This window comes from Rana temporaria, chromosome 7 (genome assembly GCF_905171775.1).
Source record: "Rana temporaria chromosome 7, aRanTem1.1, whole genome shotgun sequence".
NCBI lineage: Eukaryota > Metazoa > Chordata > Amphibia > Anura > Ranidae > Rana > Rana temporaria.
The window spans coordinates 205,041,561-205,061,250 of NC_053495.1; the positions used below are offsets into that span (position 1 = coordinate 205,041,561).

The window sequence follows — 19,690 nt, forward strand, 5'->3', positions numbered from 1 at the left end:
ATGAGCCTCAATCTAATGTTAAAAATATATAGGTAGATTCAGTAAGAGTTAGGCCGGCTTATCAGTAGATAAGCCGACCTAACTCAGAATCTACGCCGACTTATGTTTAAGCGTATGCTCAAACAGAGATACGCTTAAACATATCTAAGATACGACGGCTTGCGCCGTCCTATCTTAGATTGCGATATTTCGGATGGCCGCTAGGTGGCGCTTCCATTGCGGTCGGCGTAGAATATGTAAATTAGTAGATACGCCGATTCACGAACGTACGCCCGGCCGACGCAGTACTTTTTTTACGCCGTTTACGTTAGAGATAGGCCGCCTAAAGTTAGAGCTAGGCCCTAGTTGGAATAGTAATGTTAAGTATGGCCGCCGTTCACTTCCCGCGTCGAAATTCAAAATTTTTACGTCGTTTGCGCAAGTCGTCCGTGAATCGGGATTTACGTAGTTTACGTCCGCGTCAAAATCAATAGGCCCGTGTGGCGTACTTAGCCGCAATGCACACTGGGAAATGTAGGCGCCCGGCGCATGCGCAATTAGGAAAAGGCCCATTAACATAAAACACGCCCCCTTACACACATTTGAATTAGGCGCCCTTACGCCCGCCCGCTTTAGGCTACGCCGCCGTAACTTAGCAGGCAAGTACATTGTGAATCATGTACTTTCCTCGCTAACTTACGGCGGCGTAGCTTAAATGCCTTAAGCTACGCCGCCGCAAAATTGCGGCAACGTACCTGAATCTAGGCATAACTTTTGGGTGAACCTCCACTTTAACAAGCTTGTCAGAGCAAAAAAAAAAAACACATGCCTCTGAAATACATGCACATTTCCAGCGTTTTAACAATGCTGCTAACTCAGAAAAATACCTGGTGATCCTGCCAGAAATCTAGTGAGCTTCTAACTTCCTGTCAGTGGCGGCTGGTGCTCAAAATTTTTTTTTTCCACTGGGTAAAATGTTGGTGTTTTCAATATTCCTGGTACTCCAGATTAGCAAAATATCTGACCTCCTTGTCACGCCTATTTTGTCCAACAAAAATGAGAAGGAACCCTTAAAATAGTCAACCGTTTATTTTATTTTTTTCCCCACAGCTGATCTGACACCCTTGCGAGTGACGGTAACTGTCAGCATCAACCAAGACGCGCACTTAGATGCCAAAGTGATAAAGCCATCAAATGCGGATATAATGTGGAAATATAATGGTAAGGATATGCGGAGGAAATAATGTGAGTCTATACCAGTGGTTCTCAACCTGGGGGTCGGGACCCCCTCGGGGGTCGAATGACGATTTGCCAGGGGTCACTAAATTCCGGGCTGTTCCTGAAGCACGGACTTCTCTCCCAACCTTTTCACAGCTGCCCAGCTGGGCTGTCCCCGGAGCCCGCGGCTGCCCATTCAGCCTCTTTGCAGCTGCCCACTCAGCCTCTTTGCAGCCGCCCATTCAGTTCACGGGATGGCTGGGGGCCAGAGACTACGGGTCAGCTGACTGGTGAGGAATGTGAAGTCGGAGGGGCTGGAAGGGATCCTATCTCCTGATTTTACTGTGAGGGGTCCCCACAACTAGGGACATTTTATCAAGGGGTTACGGCACTAGAAAGGTTGAGAACCACTGGTCTATACAATTCCCAGGATATGGTGGAACCCATAAAAATGTTAGTATTGCTTTGGACTGATGATGTTATAAATACAGTACATATTTAACTAGCAGTCAACACTAGACATGTTACACTTGTTGAGTGGGGGGAGGGGGGCTGATCAGGGATTGATTTTCATTTTATTTTTTTACTCTTTGCTGTTTCGGTGATTTTTTTTTTTATGATAATTTTTTTCTTAACATCATATATACAGGTGGTTCTCAAAAAATTAGCATATTGTGATAAAGTTCATTATTTTCTGTAATGTACTGATAAACATTAGACTTTCATATATTTTAGATTCATTACACACAACTGAAGTAGTTCAAGCCTTTTTATTGTTTTAATATTGATGATTTTGGCATACAGCTCATGAAAACCCAAAATTCCTATCTCAAAAAATTAGCATATTTCATCCGACTAATAAAAGAAAAGTGTTTTTAATTAAAAAAAAAGTCAACCTTCAAATAATTATGTTCAGTTATGCACTCAAGACTTGGTCGGGAATCCTTTTGCAGAAATGACTGCTTCAATGCGGTGTGGCATGGAGGCAATCCGCCTGTGGCACTGCTGAGGTGTTATGGAGGCACTGCTGAGGTGTTATGGAGGCACTGCTGAGGTGTTATGGAGGCCCAGGGTGCTTCGGTAGCGGCCTTAAGCTCATCCAGAGTGTTGGGTCTTGCGTCTCTCAACTTTCTCTTCCCAATATCCCACAGATTCTCTATGGGGTTCAGGTCAGGAGAGTTGGCAGGCCAATTGAGCACAGTAATACCATGGTCAGTAAACCATTTACCAGTGGTTTTGGCACTGTGAGCAGGTGCCAGGTCGTGCTGAAAAATGAAATCTCCATAAAGCTTTTCAGCAGATGGAAGCATGAAGTGCTCCAAAATCTCCTGATAGCTAGCTGCATTCACCTTGCCCTTGATAAAACACAGTGGACCAACACCAGCAGCTGACATGGCACCCCAGACCATCACTGACTGTGGGTACTTGACACTGGACTTCAGGCATTTTGGCATTTCCCTCTCCCCAGTCTTCCTCCAGACTCTGGCACCTTGATTACCGAATGACATGCAAAATTTGCTTTCATCCGAAAAAAGTACTTTGAACCACTGAGCAACAGTCCAGTGTTGCTACTCTGTAGCCCAGGTCAGGCGCTTCTGCCGCTGTTTCTGGTTCAAAAGTGGCTTGACCTGGGGAATGCGGCACCTGTAGCCCATTTCCTGCACACGGTGGCTCTGGATGTTTCTACTCCAGACTCAGTCCACTGCTTCCGCAGGTCCCCCAAGGTCTGGAATCGGTCCTTCTCCACAATCTTCCTCAGGGTCCGGTCACCTCTTCTCGTTGTGCAGCGTTTTCTGCCACACTTTTTCCTTCCCACGGACTTCCCACTGAGGTGCCTTGATACAGCACTCTGGGAACAGCCTATTCGTTCAGAAATTTCTTTCTGTGTCTTACCCTCTTGCTTGAGGGTGTCAATGATGGCCTTCTGGACAGCAGTCAGGTCGGCAGTCTTACCCATGATTGCGGTTTGGAGTAATGAACCAGGCTGGGAGTTTTTAAAAGCCTCAGGAATCTTTTGCAGGTGTTTAGAGTTAATTAGTTGATTCAGATGATTAGGTTAAGAGCTCGTTTAGAGAACCTTTTCATGATATGCTAATTTTTTGAGATAGGAATTTGGGGTTTTTATGAGCTGTATGCCAAAATCATCAATATTAAAACAATAAAAAGGCTTGAACTACTTCAGTTGTGTGTAATGAATCTAAAATATATGAAAGTCTAATGTTTATTAGTACATTACAGAAAATAATGAACTTTATCACAATATGCTAATTTTTTGAGAACCACCTGTATATGATGTTAAGAAAAAAAAAAAATATATATATATATATATATATATATATATATATATATATATATATATATATATATATATATATATATATATATATATATATATATATATATATATATATATATTAATTAGAAACAAACACCATGACATGGAGTGTTTGACATCTACAGATAAAAGAGAGGACAAAAGAGAAAGAAGGAAAGAAAAAAAATTCCCAATAACAAAGTATAAACAATAAAGTCTACATGTAAAAAAAAAAATTTAAATTAAAAAAATATATATATTTTTTCTCTTTTCCCTAAAGTTCCCAGATGGTTCTAAGGGAGAGAGGAGAGAGAGAATAAAAAAAATATAATAATAATTAAAAAACAATTTTTTATTCCTCTTTTCCCTAAAAAATAAATTAAATTAAATTAACAAAAAAAACACAACTGTTTCAGTGATTTGAACTGTTTTGAACTGTCATGAATGGGTTACATTCAGGGGCAGACTGACCATTGAGTCACTCGGGCACTGCCCGAGGGCCCCATGCCACTAGGGGGCCCCATCAGGGTTGCCAGGCTCAGTAAAACCAGGGACAGTATGTAAAAATCTGTGTTTTTTTTACATCTGTCCCTGATATGTCCGAAACCGACATGCTTTTGATGTGAAAATCCTGAGATTTTAGCTGCCCCGGCTCTGCACTGCCTCCTGGCGTGGTGGCCATCTGTAAGTCCAGGGGCCCCATAATCTTTTATTGCCTGGGGGCCCCATGAGTTGTCAGTCCGCCCCTGGTTACATTCATAACAGCTGTGATTACTAGAGATCTGTGATTGGCTACAGCTAATTACATGGTACGGGGTGTTGCGATTGGCCCAGGTACCATGTGATAGCTGTGGGCTAATCACAGCATCACTGCATAGAAAACACAGCTGTTATGAATGACATTCATTCATACCAGCTTTGCTGACATTGTGATCATTAGTGGACGGGTATCGGGAGCCGCAATCTGGTGGACACAGCGGTTGTGGGAGCGGCACACTGCGCGCCACAGGCTGGATGATGTACGTAAATGTGATAGTAAATGTACAGTATTGTTGGCGGTCAGCAAGGGGTTAAAACTAACAGCAGTAGAAAGTTTTTTGTTTTGTTTCTTGTCTATGGATAATATAAAAAAATAAAATTATTTTTGCAAGACGATATCAAAAAACGAAATCTTTTTGTGTGTTAAATAATATATGCAAAACTTTGTTATACAAAGTTGCCAATTAAACAAGCCCAAAGGAAATATGTAAAAAAAAATGCTCTGGTCCATAGAAGTAAAGGGGTAAGAGCTGAAGGTAAGAATTTTTAGACCATAAAAAGGAGATTTTTCTCTAAAATTTTTAATGCTGCTGATCTTTATACTGGACTTCTAGAGTCAGCAGTGGGTTCTCTGGAGTCAGCAATCCAAGTACTTGGTCCTGTGGAGCCAGTGCTTCCAGGGATTGATCCTCTGGAGTCAGATGCCCCAGCAGTTGGTCCTCCAGAGTCAGCAATCCTAGTGGTTGACCCTCTGGAGTCAACGCTCCCAGTGTTTGGTCCTCTAGAGCAGTGGTCATCAACCCTGTCCTGCAGGGCCCACTAACAGGCCAGGTTTGCAAGATAACTGAAATACATCACAGCTGATATCATTTGCTCCTCAGTGATTGCAGTATTCTAGACTGCATCTCCCCAAGGTAATACATAAAACCTGGCCTGTTAGTGGGCCCTGAGGACAGGGTTGATGACCACTGCTCTAATGTCAATGCTCCCAGTTTTTGATATTCTGGAGTCAGAACTCCCAGTGGTTGATATTCTGGAGTCAGCACTTTCAGCGGTTGATCCACCAGCGTCAGGACTCCTAGTTGTAGAGCCTCTGGAGTCAGCACTCCCAGGTATTGGTCCTCCAGAGTTAGCACTCCCAGCTGTTGGTCCTCTGAAGTCAGCATCCCTAGCGGTTGGTCCTATGGAGTCAGCACTCCTAGTGGTTGATCCCCTGGAGTCAGCACTTTCAGCAGTTGGTCCACCAGCGTCAGTACTCCTAGTTGTTGAGCCACTGGAGTCAGCACTCCCAGGTATTGGTCCTCCAGAATGAATCAGTACTCCCAGTTGTTGGTGCTCTAGAATCAGTACTCCCAGTGGTTGGTCCTGTGGAGTCAGTTCTCTTAGCAGTTGGTCGACTGGAGCCAACACTTCCAGCAGTTGGTCCTTTAGAATAGGTGATCCCCATCCACAGAATCACACATGGCGTGCATGTGCACGTGAGGACGTGCCGCGCTCATGGGTGAGGGGGAACGAAAATTCATGGGACTGCCCAAGGGGAAGGACGGACCGCGCTAGCCGATAGGAGGAGATGACTGACGGCTGGCTCCATACCATACGTCACACGCCGATCACCGCGCGGCACAGCGGAGGACCCGTACGGTGCGGCGAGGGAGTGTAGCACCCGTGCTTGGTTCCTCACACGGGGGATTGTGCTGTGCCGAGGCGGGGGGCTCAGGAGAACTGCCGGCGTGAAGCGGGGACAGACGAGCTAAGAGGAGGAGGCAAGTGGTGCGGTGGCAGGACGGAACAAGCGGAGTCCATTCACAAGAATCTACTGCTTCACTCATCACGGCAAACAGGCCACAGTAAGGTCAGCAGTAAGGAACCCCCTAAACAAAGGTCAGGAAGCACGGAGGTAAGGCAGGGAAAACCTGCACAGTTACCCTGAAAAAAAAAAAAAAAAAAAAAAACAGGTCTGCTTTGCATTACCCGCCCTATCCGCCTTCTGATTTGCTGCATCCCTTAAGGTATGAGAATTTACAATTATTAAAAAACTGTAAACTGGAAGGGACGATACCGTGGGACAAGCTATAGGATTAACAAAATGTACTGTAAAAGAAATGTTTGAGAAAAGGTTTGAATCTGACCTGAATTTGGGGTAGAGCGCCAGAAGGGAGGTGTTTAAAGAAAATAAACGGTAAATTATTACTGAAACCATTTAATCATTAGACGCAAAAGAAGCACAAGGCGCAAACACCCAAGGTATTTTTAACAGCTCACTCATATTGGTTTCCGAGCCTTTTTGAACTTTGGACTCAACATACCGATCTGTACCTACGCAATACACTGCATATGGGTACAAAAGTTAAGGGCATGCTTTATAAGTTAGCCCGTGGGGCTCGCCGAATTGAGAACCCAGGTCTCTGCAAATGTTTGTGACCCCCCCTGATATCGGTCTGAGATTTCTCTGAAGGAAGTCTCAGTCATACATACACGAGAATATTAAAGACCTAACGGCGACATACTTTGGGCACAGGAGAAGGCTGAGCTGAAGAGAGAGGGGAAGAGGGGTTGGGAAGTAACTAATAAACAACAGGCAAGTTCTCTTGCGAAGTGGCGAATTCTTGGTGCAAAGCGCCCCCTTAGTCCCTTTGCTATCCTTTTTCTTTTTCCTTCTCGTCTCCGGGCCCAGCAAGTAATATAGAACCGGGGGTACAGGAGTAAAAGGGGGAACGAAAGGGAAAACTGAAAACTGAAAATTAAAGTACACAGGAATAACATGGTGACACGCTCCCCTATCACCTGTTAGTACAAAATCCCCCTTCCCTTCAAGAAGTGGTCAAGGATCACAAGAGGGAGATAATCTAAACGGTGCAAGTTTGCATGATAAGATGAAGTGGCATATGGGGGAATAATATCGGACTCCCCTTTTTCACCCATCTTTGCACTGTACATGAGTATCCCCGCTCCAACGGAGCCTCTCTACAATTTCTAACTCTCCCAACAATTGGAAAAAGGAGGTTAAGCTGGGGAAGAGAATTAGAAGGAGAGAGAATAAAATGAGTAGAATGACGAGTAGATCAACAAAAGGGGGGCCCCCAATTACCCCAAGCAACACAACAGCAACAAGCTCAATAAGACCATTTGTGACCAGAGGGGAAAGCCCGCGTGCCCAGGGGGCCCAGGGAGCAATGAAGCAACAACAACAAGTGAATAAAATTAAAAAGACTGATAATAAGATAACCCAGAGTGATATTTCTAGAGAAACATCTATAGAGCTAAGAGAGGAAGGGCCCATGGGAAATGGACTGGAAAGCAGCAGGATTGAAGAACAAAACGTAAATACACAGTCCCCCTCAAAGAGAGAAATGGCAGAGATGCTGTTAAAATTGGAAAATGCAATAAAGGGGGAGATACAGAACATACGGACAGACTTTGGTCAAATGCTTTCCAGAATAGAATCAGCAGAGGAACAAATTGAGAAACAAGAACAAGAATCCAACTCACTAAAAATTCAGATCGATCAGATCCAATTACAACAGAGACTTATTCTCTACAAATTAGAAGACCAGGAAAATAGAAATCGGAGACAAAACCTGAGGATCAAATCATTACCAGAGAAGAGGGGAGAAGACCTCAGGACAACTATGCAAACGATATTTAATCCTGTATTGAAAAGAACAGTTGACAACCCAATCATGATCGAAAGGGTACATCGAGTAGGAAACCCGAAAAGAGGGTCACCCGAGCGAACAAGAGATGTCATAATAAGATTTAGATTCTACGAAGAGAAGGAAGAAATATGGAAGAAGCTGAGGGGACAATCCCCGATAGTTTTTGAGGGGGTCGATCTCCGGATTTTCACTGATGTGGCCCCAGAAACCTTGGCGAGGAGATGGTTGTTAAAACCACTCTTAAAACAGATGGTCGACCTAAATATCAAGTACAATTGGGGGTTCCCCGCCTGTCTAATTGGGACAAGAGAGGGAAGATCTGCGACCTTGAGATTCCCCGAGGACTTGAGTGAATTCTGCAGGAAATTGGATATTCGGATCCCCGACCTGCCGGGATGGGGTTGAGGGGGAGGCGGGGGAGCTCCTTTTTTGAGGCCCCCCCGTTCCTCTCCTTCCCATACCCATCCGGCTCCGACTTAGGCTAAAGTCTGTCTCCTTAGGGTCCCCTTCGACGGAGCTCCTCTCTCTCTTTATCCTGAGAACTGAGGGAATACTCGGTGGACATAGAGGAAGACGAACGAAATTAGTCCCTTTTTTTTTCAAAGGGACTCAATACATATGGGGATTCCCTGCTCTCTTAGCTGAGATCTGAGAGAGGAGATTGGAGTGTTAAGAATGTGTCCCTTATTTAATTTTTTTTTTTTTTTCTTTTCTCTTCCCCCCGGGCTTACTACCGGGATCCGAGAGGACCCGGGGTGGCTATGGGGAAGATGAAATTGAAGCTTTCCCCCCACCTCCCCTATCTAATGATAGTGGGGGGGGGGGGAAATCCTAAACCCTCACCCAGAGCGATCTGGACCAAGGCATGGGAGTTGGTTCAGAGGTCTTTAATAGACCAAACGGGAGGGAGGGAGGGGGGGAGGGGGGAGGGAGGAAGAGGGGGGAGGGATTGAGGGGAGGGGGAAAAAGCCCTGTCTCACCTGGACAACTAGAAGAGAGCGTAACCCATAGAAAAGAAAATTGCAGACCCAGACCCGGGGAGAGAAAAGGGAGGAAGAGGAGGAAAAAAAAAAAAAGAGAACGAAGATGCCAGTAATTAAATGCCTCTCATACAATGTTAAGGGTCTAAACAGCCCATACAAGAGACATAATGTGCTAAAGGAACTGAAACATTATAGGGCAGATATTGCATTCCTTCAAGAGACCCATCTGACAATAGGGTCAAACGTAAGGATGTATTCGACAGACTTCCCCACTTGGTATTATGGAGACACCATCTCCAAGAGAGCCAGAGGGGTCGCAATAGGGGTAGCCAAGGGGACTAGGTTTGTGCCTACAGATAGACTAACTGACCCAGAAGGGAGATTCCTCTTTTTGAGAGGAAAATTGGAGGAAGAAGAGTATACCCTGGTAAACGTATATGCACCTAACATCTCCCCGATGAAGTACATATTGGGAATCTTAGGAAAATTAAAAGACTTTAGCAGGGGTAAGATAATACTAGGAGGAGACCTAAACTTCTGCATGGATCCGAAAGTGGATAAGTCCCACAGTACACTAGAAACCCAGGACACACAATTAAGAAAGGCCAAAGCTAGCCTACATAGAAGTCAGCTCGTAGATGCATGGAGGATTTTCAATCCTACTCAGCGAGACTACACATTTTTTTCCCAGGTACATGGTAGTTATTCTCGGATCGACCACATCTTTGTGGACCATAGAATGCTGGAGGGGGTGGTCGAGACGAGAATAGAGCCCATGACGATCTCTGATCACGCCCCCATTAGTATAACTATAAAAATCTCGGGAAATCAAAGGCCCTATCAAAGCTGGAGATTAAATGAGGAACTACTGATTGAGGAAAAAAGCTTAACAAGGGTTAAAAAAGAACTAGAAGAATACTTTAAGATAAATGAGACTGAGGAAATTTCAGCGGCAACCCTATGGGATGCCCACAAGGCAGTGATAAGAGGGGCTCTGATCTCGGAAGGAGCAAGGAGAAAAAAAGAAGCGATCAGTAAAAAAGTAAAATTAATAGATGAGATCTACAGCTTAGAACAAAAACACAAAAAAGAAGGTAAGCAACGAGATTTATACCTAACTCTTGTCAATAAACGAAATATACTTAAAGATCTCATGGATCAGGAAATAAGAAAAGAATTCAACTCAATAGCAGGTGAAAGATACAAGTGGGGAAATAAAACAAGCAAACATTTGGCTCGGCTGGTGAAAAAAAAGAAATCAAGGAACTATATTGATAAAATCAAAAATGAAAAAGGAGAGGTTGTACATACAACAAAAGAAATTGCCGAAACATTTAGATTATATTATGAAAAATTATATTCAGTAGAACAAAAGACTTGGCAGACAGGAGAGAAAGAAAATAAGATCACAACCTTTTTAAAAGAAGCAAGACTCCCAAAAATTAGTCAATTGGATGCAGAGGGGATGGATAGGCCAATCACGGAAAATGAAATCAAGTTAGCATTAACAAACTCTGCCTCAGGTAAAAGCCCAGGCCCAGATGGCTTTACAGTAATGTATTACAAAAAATGTAAAGAGATACTACTACCAAGGCTATGTAGGTATTTTAACGGCCTGGGGAAGGGGCACAAATTAAGTAAAGAGGCCTCGGAAGCAATTATAACTGTTATCCCGAAAGAAGGCAAGGACTTGGAGGGCTGCTCGGGCTACCGGCCGATATCTTTGCTGAACACGGATATAAAATTGTTCGCAAGGATATTGGCCGGGAGAGTGAAGCAGGAAATGAATAAATTGGTACATCCAGATCAGACGGGTTTCATTCAGGGACGAGAGGGGAGAGACAATGGGGTAAGAACACTTTTGATAATCCGGAAAATGAGGTTGGCGGGGTCCCCAGGTCTACTCCTGTCAATAGACGCAGAGAAAGCGTTCGACAGGGTAGACTGGGGACTCATGCTCTCTACTTTAAAGGAAATGGGGTTTGGCAGGGGGATGATGAACTGGGTGGCCGCCCTTTATCAGTCTCCTTCGGCAAAAATAAAAATAAACGGTAGCTTCTCGCAAACATTTCAAATGAAAAACGGAACGAGGCAGGGATGTCCACTGTCACCACTGCTGTTTGTGTTGTCAATGGAACCCCTGCTAGCCAAGATCCGCAACAGTCAAAAAATAAAAGGGATCAAAATAGGAGAGGAGGAACATAAACTTGCAGCTTTTGCAGACGACGTCCTCTTCTATTTAACTGAACCCAAAACATCAATCCCAAACCTATTAAGCCTTTGCCATGAATATGGAGAAGTTTCAAATTTCAAATTGAATATCACCAAAACGGAGATTATGAGTATAAATGTTAGTAAGACAGAAGAAAAATCCCTGCAAAGGAATCATCGTTTCGCCTGGGTTAGCGAACTTAAATACCTTGGGATCTTGTTAGCAAAATCAATCAAAAAAAACCTACGCGATAAATTTCATCCCATTGTTAAATGAAATTAAGAAAGAGACAAAAAGGGTGGAAAATAGAGCAATATCATGGATAGGACGAATCAATTATTGCAAAATGGTCATCATGCCAAAGATCCTATATAAATTCCAGATGATCCCCATAGCCCTCCCGAGAACACTACTCTCAGCCCTTAATAAATTAATTATGAATTTTATATGGAAGAATAAGAAACATAGGATATCTTCTCAAACATTAAGGCAACCAAAAAAAAAGGGTGGACTCGCCGTTCCGGATGTTAAGAGATACTACGATGCGGTGATATTAACAAGGGTGGTGGAGTGGGCCAGAGTCAATAAAGAAAAAAGGTGGGTAAGTTTAGAAAATGAAATATCACAGGTAAGGTTAGATAAGATAATTTGGAATCCCCCCAAATTTAGGACACTGGATATAAATCTACACGAGATAACAAAAAAGGCACTGAAAACATGGGATATAGTATATAAAAAAATTGAGAAAGAATACAACTCACCTCTCATAGCACTGAAAAACAATGATTTTTTTGCACCGGGTAAGACACAAGTAGGGGGGCATTGGATTAAAAAAGACACTGCACAACTAAGAGATATAATGAGCGAGGGTCACATTAGAACACTGCAGGAGTTAAAACTTAATAAAAATTTAATGGAAATCAATGAGTGGAGGTATCAGCAGCTAAACCATTTTATACAGGGTCTTCCCCACCCTTTGAGGTCGGGAGACCAGTTGTCAGATCTTGAGAAAATTTGTACCACAGAAAGATCCAAAGGTATTATTTCAAAACTATATAGGATCCTACTGAGGATGGGGGAGCCGGACGTACCTCCATTCATTGAAAAATGGGAAAGGGAATTGGGCACACAGCGGGATAGGACCACAATAGAGAGATTGTTGGCTCTGACTCACTCCTCAGCGGTTGACAGCCGCACGGCGGAAATGTGTTATAAATGCATCGCCGGTTGGTATATGACACCGGATAAATTAAAACAATTTAAAGAGGGGCAGACAGGGGACTGTTGGAGGGGATGTAGATCACCAGGAAATATGGCACACCTTTGGTGGGGATGCCCCAAGATAAAAGAGTATTGGGAAAATATATTGGGTTGCGTGGAAGAGATCACAAAGAAAAAGATAAAGATGGACCCATGGGTTGTTTTATTTCATGGGGGAGAAGAAGGCATTAAAAGGTACAGGGACTCACTGGTTCCGCACCTCCTGAATGCCGCTAAGAGATTAATTCCTAGAAGGTGGCAAGATCCAGACCCCCCTTTAATGTGGGAATGGATTGACGCGGTCGAAGAAACATACAGAATGGAAGAACTGAAAGAGGGGTTAGAGGGTAATAATATCTTATTAAGCACAAAATGGGAAAACTGGAGGATTTTCAAGAAAACATGGAGTTACGCAGAAAAGCTACGGGAAGAAATTTAAACGCTCCCTTAGAAGAAAATTAGAAAGACCCATAGGTCTGAAGAGAATGTCTAAGGTGAGACAGGGGGGGAAGGGGTAGGGGTAAGGGGGGGTAAAAATGTGAAATGGACAATTCTTGGTATAAAAAAAAAAGAAAGAAAAAAAAAAAAAAAAGAAAAATAAATATAAAAAATAAATAAATAAATAAATAAATAAAGATGTATAAAGAAAAAGCGACACTAATGATGCTAAACCAAAATAGAGATGCAATGGGCTGGTACGCAGAACATGAGCATAAAACACGCACTCTATGAGGTAGAGTCTGAAGTGAAAAAAAAAAAAAAAAAAAAAAAAAAAGAATAGGTGATCCCAGCGGTTGGTCCTCTAGAGTCAGCGCACCAGGTGATTGATCATCTGGAGTCAGTGCTCCAAACAGTTGGTCTTCTGAAGTCAGTACTCTGAGTTGGTTGCTGAGTTGTCAGTGCTCCCAGCAGTTGGTCCTCTAGAAACAGTGATCCCAGTGGTTGACCCCCTGGAAGCAGCACTTTCAGCGGTTGGTTCTCTTTGAAGACAGAGCTCACAGCGGTTAGCCCATTGGAGTCAGAGCTCTGAACAGTTGGCCCTCTGGAGTCAGTGCTCCCAGTGATTGCTCCTCTAGAGTCAGTGCTCCCAGTGATTGCTCCTCTAGAGTCAGCATTCCCAGAGGTTGGTCCTTTGATCCTATGTAGACAACACTCTATGCAGATACAATGATTTGTGCTAATATATTAACACTTCAATTGTAGGAACGTTTTTCCAGACCACTTACAAGAACGAGATCAGTGGCTTGATCGCTCGGCTTACTCTCCACAATGTGCAGCTGAGTCAGGCGGGGGTGTACAGTGGCGGGTTTACAGGAGCAACGCCCTTGGCTAACGCCTTCTTCAGACTCATCGTACGAGGTCAGCAATCAGGACTCTCATTCCTGTGTATACTAAGCCCCCCGATTTCTACTTTTCTGATATTCTTTCGCCTTCTTCTTTCCTCTCCCAATACAGGGTGCCCAGAGAAGAAGTGGGGTCCATCTTGCCAAAAGGATTGTCTCGAGTGCCTAAATGGGGGTGTATGTCATGACATCAGCGGAGAGTGTATTTGTGCCCCAGGATTCATGGGAACCCACTGTGAGAAGGGTAAGTCAAGTTCCTTTCAGAATCAATAAGGAAAAAAATCATATCCCTGAGCAGGGATGGACTGGCCATAGGGACTACAGGGAGTTTCCCGGTGGGCCGATGGCTCAGTGGGCCGTTTTAAAAAAACATATTTTTTTTTTAAAATGAGACTCTCTCAGTCCCCCCCTGTCTCTCAGTCCCCCCCCTCTTTTAGCCCCTCCTCTATCTCTCAGACCCCCCTCTGTCTCTCAGACCCCCCTCTATCTCTCAGACCCCCCTCTGTCTCTCAGACCCCCCCTCTGTCTCTCTGACCCCCCCTCTGTCTCTCTGACCCCCCCTCTGTCTCTCAGCTCCCCTTTCTCTCAGCCCCCCCCTCTTTTAGCCCCCTCCTCTATCTCTCAGACCCCCCTCTATCTCTCAGACCCCCCTCTATCTCTCAGACCCCCCTCTATCTCTCAGACCCCCCTCTGTCTCTCATCTCCCCCCCTCTGTCTCTCTGACCCCCCTCTCTGTCTCTCATCTCCCCCCTCTATCTCTCAGACCCCCCCCTCTGTCTCTCATCTCCCCCCCTCTGTCTCTCTGACCCCCCTCTCTGTCTCTCATCTCCCCCCTCTATCTCTCAGACCCCCCTCTGTCTCTCATCTCCCCCCTCTGTCTCTCTGACCCCCCTCTCTGTCTCTCATCTCCCCCCTCTATCTCTCAGACCCCCCCCCTCTGTCTCTCATCTCCCCCCCTCTGTCTCTCTGACCCCCCTCTCTGTCTCTCAGCTTCCCCCCTCTGTTTCTCATCTCCCCCCCCCCTCTGTCTCATTCACTCCCTAACTCTTAGGCTGCTTTAACACTGGGGTGGGCATGGACGGTAAAACACTGCTAGTTTTAGCAGCACTTTACTGTCGTTTTATCTGCACTATTCGGCGTCTAGCAGGCGCTTTTAACCCCCACTAGCAGCCGATTTCAAGGTTAAATGCGCCCGTGTATCGCTGCTGCTGAAGTGCTTTGCAGGCGCTTCAGCAGCAGTGGCCATTCAATTCAGTGGGCAGGAGCGGTTTGTACGCCGCTCTTCCACCTCCCCAAAGATGCTGCTTGGAGGACTTTTTTTAACGCCCTGGCAGCACCCCAGTGTAAAAGCACTCAGGTTTTCACACTGGGACTGCAGCGGAGGCGTTTTTCAGGTGCTTTACAGGTGCTATTTTTAGCCCAAGAGCGCCTGAAAAACACCTCAGTCCTACACTCTCCTCCTCTCTTTTACACTCGCTCTCTTTTTCATACACTCACCCCTCTCTCTCATTCACCCCCTCTCACCCCCTTTCCCTCAACCTTCCCTCTCTCTCTCTCATTCCCCTCTCTCTCACCTTCTCATGATATACAATAATGGATGTAGCGACCTTTTGGTGGGCGTGATTTTATTGAATTAAAGTGGGCCAGTCAGGATGAAGTCCAGGGCCAAATTTTTGTCCCAGTCCAGCCCTGTCTCTGAGCCAGGAATACCAAGGGTGGCCTTTTCCACATGTAGCAATGGCCCCGGAAAGGGCTACTGGATTTTATGCCCCCCCTTCCTCAGTTTTCCTGATGGTGATTTGCTTTGTTGCTGTGCCCAGATACTCACTGACAGTAACAGACAGATAGACTTTCACTCTGTTAATTTTCTCTTTGCTATTTTATTGATTCACTTGTCCAGGGAAGAAAGAGTTAGGGGAACAGGGTTCCCCAAAACCAGGGCCGCCATCAGGGGGGTATAGGCATTACACCTGTAAGGGGACCGGAGGTCCCACAGGGCCCCAGATGGCAACCCCCCCTTTTTTATTTATTTTTTATATAAAAAAAACTATTTTTTAATATATTTTTATTTTATTTTTTATTAAAGGGACATTTTTTTTTAGGGTTTTTTACCCCAGAAAATAAAGATGGAAGGCTCCAACAACTGCTGCACATGCCAAGCAGCTCAGATGAGACTGGGGCCACTTGCGCTGGGTGTTCTTGGGGCCCCCATCTAGAAGGGAGCGCTGGGCCTCTCACACATGTCTAGGCAGAGCACACACAGCCGGCAGTCGGAGCCGAGGACGAGGAGAGGAGATACCGTATTTATCAGCGTATACCGCGCACTTTTTTGCCATGAAAATCAGGGAAAAATTGTGGGTGCGCGATATACGCCGATACCCGCTTTCCCGCGCCGAGTTTGAATACTGCGCCGGCATATACCGAGCGCAGTACACTCGTGTATAGTCGGGCAGTCTCGGCTCCTCTCGCGCTGACGTCCTGGACGTACAGGATGTGAGCGCGACACTAGCCGAGCCTGCCCGAGTGTACTGCGCTCGGTATATGCCGGCGCAGTATTCAAACTCGGCGTGGGAAACGAGCGAGGAGGACGCCGTAGAAGGACGCCGGACCCGACGAAGAGGACACCCGAAGCCGCAGACAGACGCCGGACCCGACGAGGCCGCCGATGGACGCCGCGCAAGACACCAAAATTGTAAGTACAAAAATCTTTTTTCCACAGGAATTTCGGGGCAACTTTAGGGGTGCGCGCTATACGCGGGAGCGCGTTATACCCCAATAAATACGGTACATCATTAGTGATCTGGTCGGGCTGAGCATTAGCAGACATGTGAAAGGTAACAGGCAGCTGCGGGAGAGCTTTGTATTTCCAGCTACTGCCTCCCCCCAGCTCAGGGGCCGCAAACACCATCACTCCTGACACTCCATGTTGTGTATGTGACTCCAGGCCCTGGGACATGCAGCATGGCGCCCCCCATTGATATGCACACTTGCCTATAGGTAGCACCAGCCCTTCCAGAGGGGGGCACTTGACCCCCCTTGCCCCTACCCGCGGACGCCCATGCCTGTTCTGATGACAAAGGTCTAAGAGGGGGTATCCCTTGGCTTTGGCGAGATCGCCTTTTACATCCTGCTGTGTCTCTAGGGCAGGAAGTGAAGAAAAATCCCCCCCAACCAGACTCCATCTAAAACTTATTATAAAACGTTTTTGCTTCACATACACTTTAGGTTAGCTACTCCTTGTTTTGCAGGAAAAATCATGCCGAATGAAGGGATACATGAATGTGTTTCTCTGTTTTTCAGCTTGCAGAGAAGGGAACTTTGGCAGAAACTGTCAGGAGACATGTAAGAGTGATCAGGGCTGTAAGGGACTCACCTTCTGCCTTCCAGACCCCTATGGATGTTCCTGTGGCAGCGGATGGACTGGCGACCATTGCCAAAAAGGTACAGGAGCCATCATGATCCCCATTGTGTTCCATATAAGATTTTGATAAAGGAAGGTGGTAAATTTTTGTATAGTCCATGATGTGTGTAGACAAAGAATCCATCTGTAAATGAAGACTATGGAAGCTTAAAAAGCCTAAAACAAAGATATAGTGAAATAGAGAATCTGGATTTACCCGTATATACTCGAGTATAAGCCGAGGCACCTAATTTTACCACCAAAAACTGGGAAAACGTATTGACTCGAGAATAAGCCTAGGGTGTCCATCTGCATGCCTCACTGTGCCTCACTTTACCTCACTGTGTCCATGCCTCACTGTGCCCATGCCTCACTGTGCCCATGCCTCACTGTTCCCATACCTCACTGTGCCCATGTGCATGCCTCACTGTGTCCATGCCTCACTGTGTCCATGCCTCACTGAGCACAAACCTCCCTGTGCCCATGCCTCACTGTGTCCATGCCTCACTGTGCCCATACTTCACTGTGCCCATGCTTCACTGTGCCCATACCTCACTGTGCCCATACCTCACTGTGCCCATACCCCACTGTGCCCATGCCTCACTGTGCCTCACTGTGTCCATGCCTCACTGTGCCCATGACTAGACTTACGTTTTTACATGGGAGACTATGCCTCACTGTACCTCACTGTGTCCATGTGCATGCCTCACTGTGTCCATGCCTCACTGTGTCCATGCCTCACTGTGCACAAACCTCCCTGTGCCCATGCCTCACTGTGCCCATGCTTCACTGTGCCCATGCTTCACTGTGCCCATACCTCACTGTGCCCATACCTCACTGTGCCCATACCCCACTGTGCCCATGCCTCACTGTGCCTCACTGTGTCCATGCCTCACTGTGCCCATGACTAGACTTACGTTTTTACATGGGAGACTATAGAAGGGGTGCCCGAGTATGAAAATTCGGTGATCCCTGGCTGTAAGTCCCCCAGACAGCAAACTTTGCACACTTATAGAGGAGAACTGGGGTCAGTTTCGGGTCCAAGAGACCTACGGCCGGCCGGGTACCGGGTCCCCAAAATTACCAGAGAAATTACCATTTAACATGGAAGTCTATGGAAGGGGTGCCCAAGTTTGAAAAATCGGTGCTCCCCTGTCGTAGGTCCCCCAGACAACAAACTTTGCACACTTGTAGAGAAAGAGTGGGGCTACATGTGTGCTAAGTTCAGGGTCCAGGGGCTCTATGGCCGGCCGGTACCGGTTCTTCTAATCCAACATCAGTACCTGACCTCCCAAATGGACACAAATTTCCACGGGCACCCTCCAAAATCTCATGGAAAGCCTTCCCAGAAGAGTGGAGGACATCACAGCCACAAAGGAAGAGGAACCCCATAATAATGGTTTAGGAAAGGGATGTCCAACAAGCTTGCATAAGTGTGATGGTCAAGCTGACTTTTGGCCATAAATGCCTAATTTCCACTGAGCGGAACGGTTCGGGTCGGTACATCTTTGAAGGCTTAGAACGGTCCGGCCTATTCAGGTGAGCGTTTCCACTGCAAGTCGGACCGTCAGGGGCCATACAGGGTTTAGAAAAAATGCCTAGCGTGTCCGCCAATCAGTGGAATGTATTGTAGCCAGGGCCGATCCTAGGCAGGGTGCGCAGGGTGCTTTGCACCCAGGCGCCTGCAGAGGTGGGGGCACCGATGTGTATACACACACACGAAAGTGCCTCAAAGAAGCTACTTTCAGGAAATTTTTGGACGTCCTGCAAGTGCACTGCTCCAGTGTAAAAACGCTCCCGGGCTCTCACACTGGGATTGCAGATGAGGCTTTTTCCAGGCGCTATTTTTAACGCTAAAGCGTCTGAAAAACCCCTCCAGTGTGAAAGGGGTCTAATGGACCATCTTCTGTACTATTGTCTGCAGTCTCTGACCATCTCCTGTATCATGTCTGCAGTCTCTGACCATTTCCTGTATCATGTCTGCAGTCTCTGACCATCTCCTGTATCATGTCTGCAGTCTCTGACCATTTCCTGTATCATGTCTGCAGTCTCTGACCATCTCCTGTATCATGTCTGCAGTCTCTGACCATTTCCTGTATCATGTCTGCAGTCTCTGACCATCTCCTGTATCATGTCTGCAGTCTCTGACCATTTCCTGTATCATGTCTGCAGTCTCTGACCATCTCCTGTATCATGTCTGCAGTCTCTGACCATTTCCTGTATCATGTCTGCAGTCTCTGACCATCTCCTGTATCATGTCTGCAGTCTCTGACCATTTCCTGTATCATGTCTGCAGTCTCTGACCATCTCCTGTATCATGTCTGCAGTCTCTGACCATCTCCTGTATCATGTCTTCAGTCTCTGACCATCTCCTGTATCATGTCTGTAGTCTCTGACCATCTCCTGTATAATGTCTTCAGTCTCTGACCATCTCCTGTATCATGTCTGTAGTATGTCTGGGGGTCTCTCTAACAGACTCTCTAACAGAAGTCCATCACAGAGACCCCCCCTCCAGGTCCCAATAAAGTACTCTGCTTCTCTTCCTGTATTTTCTTTATTGTTAAGA

The 19,690-nt window shown here is 45.9% G+C and overlaps 1 protein-coding gene across 3 annotated transcripts in view; it reads left to right on the top strand.

The window, feature by feature from the left end:
* Positions 1–19,690, top strand: part of TIE1 (tyrosine kinase with immunoglobulin like and EGF like domains 1) — an 82,970-nt gene that overhangs the window by 13,025 nt on the left and 50,255 nt on the right. For all 3 annotated transcript variants that reach the window (XM_040360867.1, XM_040360868.1, XM_040360869.1), the window contains 4 exons: positions 1,090–1,200; positions 13,585–13,740; positions 13,837–13,968; positions 17,025–17,165. In XM_040360867.1, the coding sequence (XP_040216801.1) occupies positions 1,090–1,200; positions 13,585–13,740; positions 13,837–13,968; positions 17,025–17,165 (540 nt within the window). The remainder of the gene's footprint in view (positions 1–1,089; positions 1,201–13,584; positions 13,741–13,836; positions 13,969–17,024; positions 17,166–19,690) is intronic.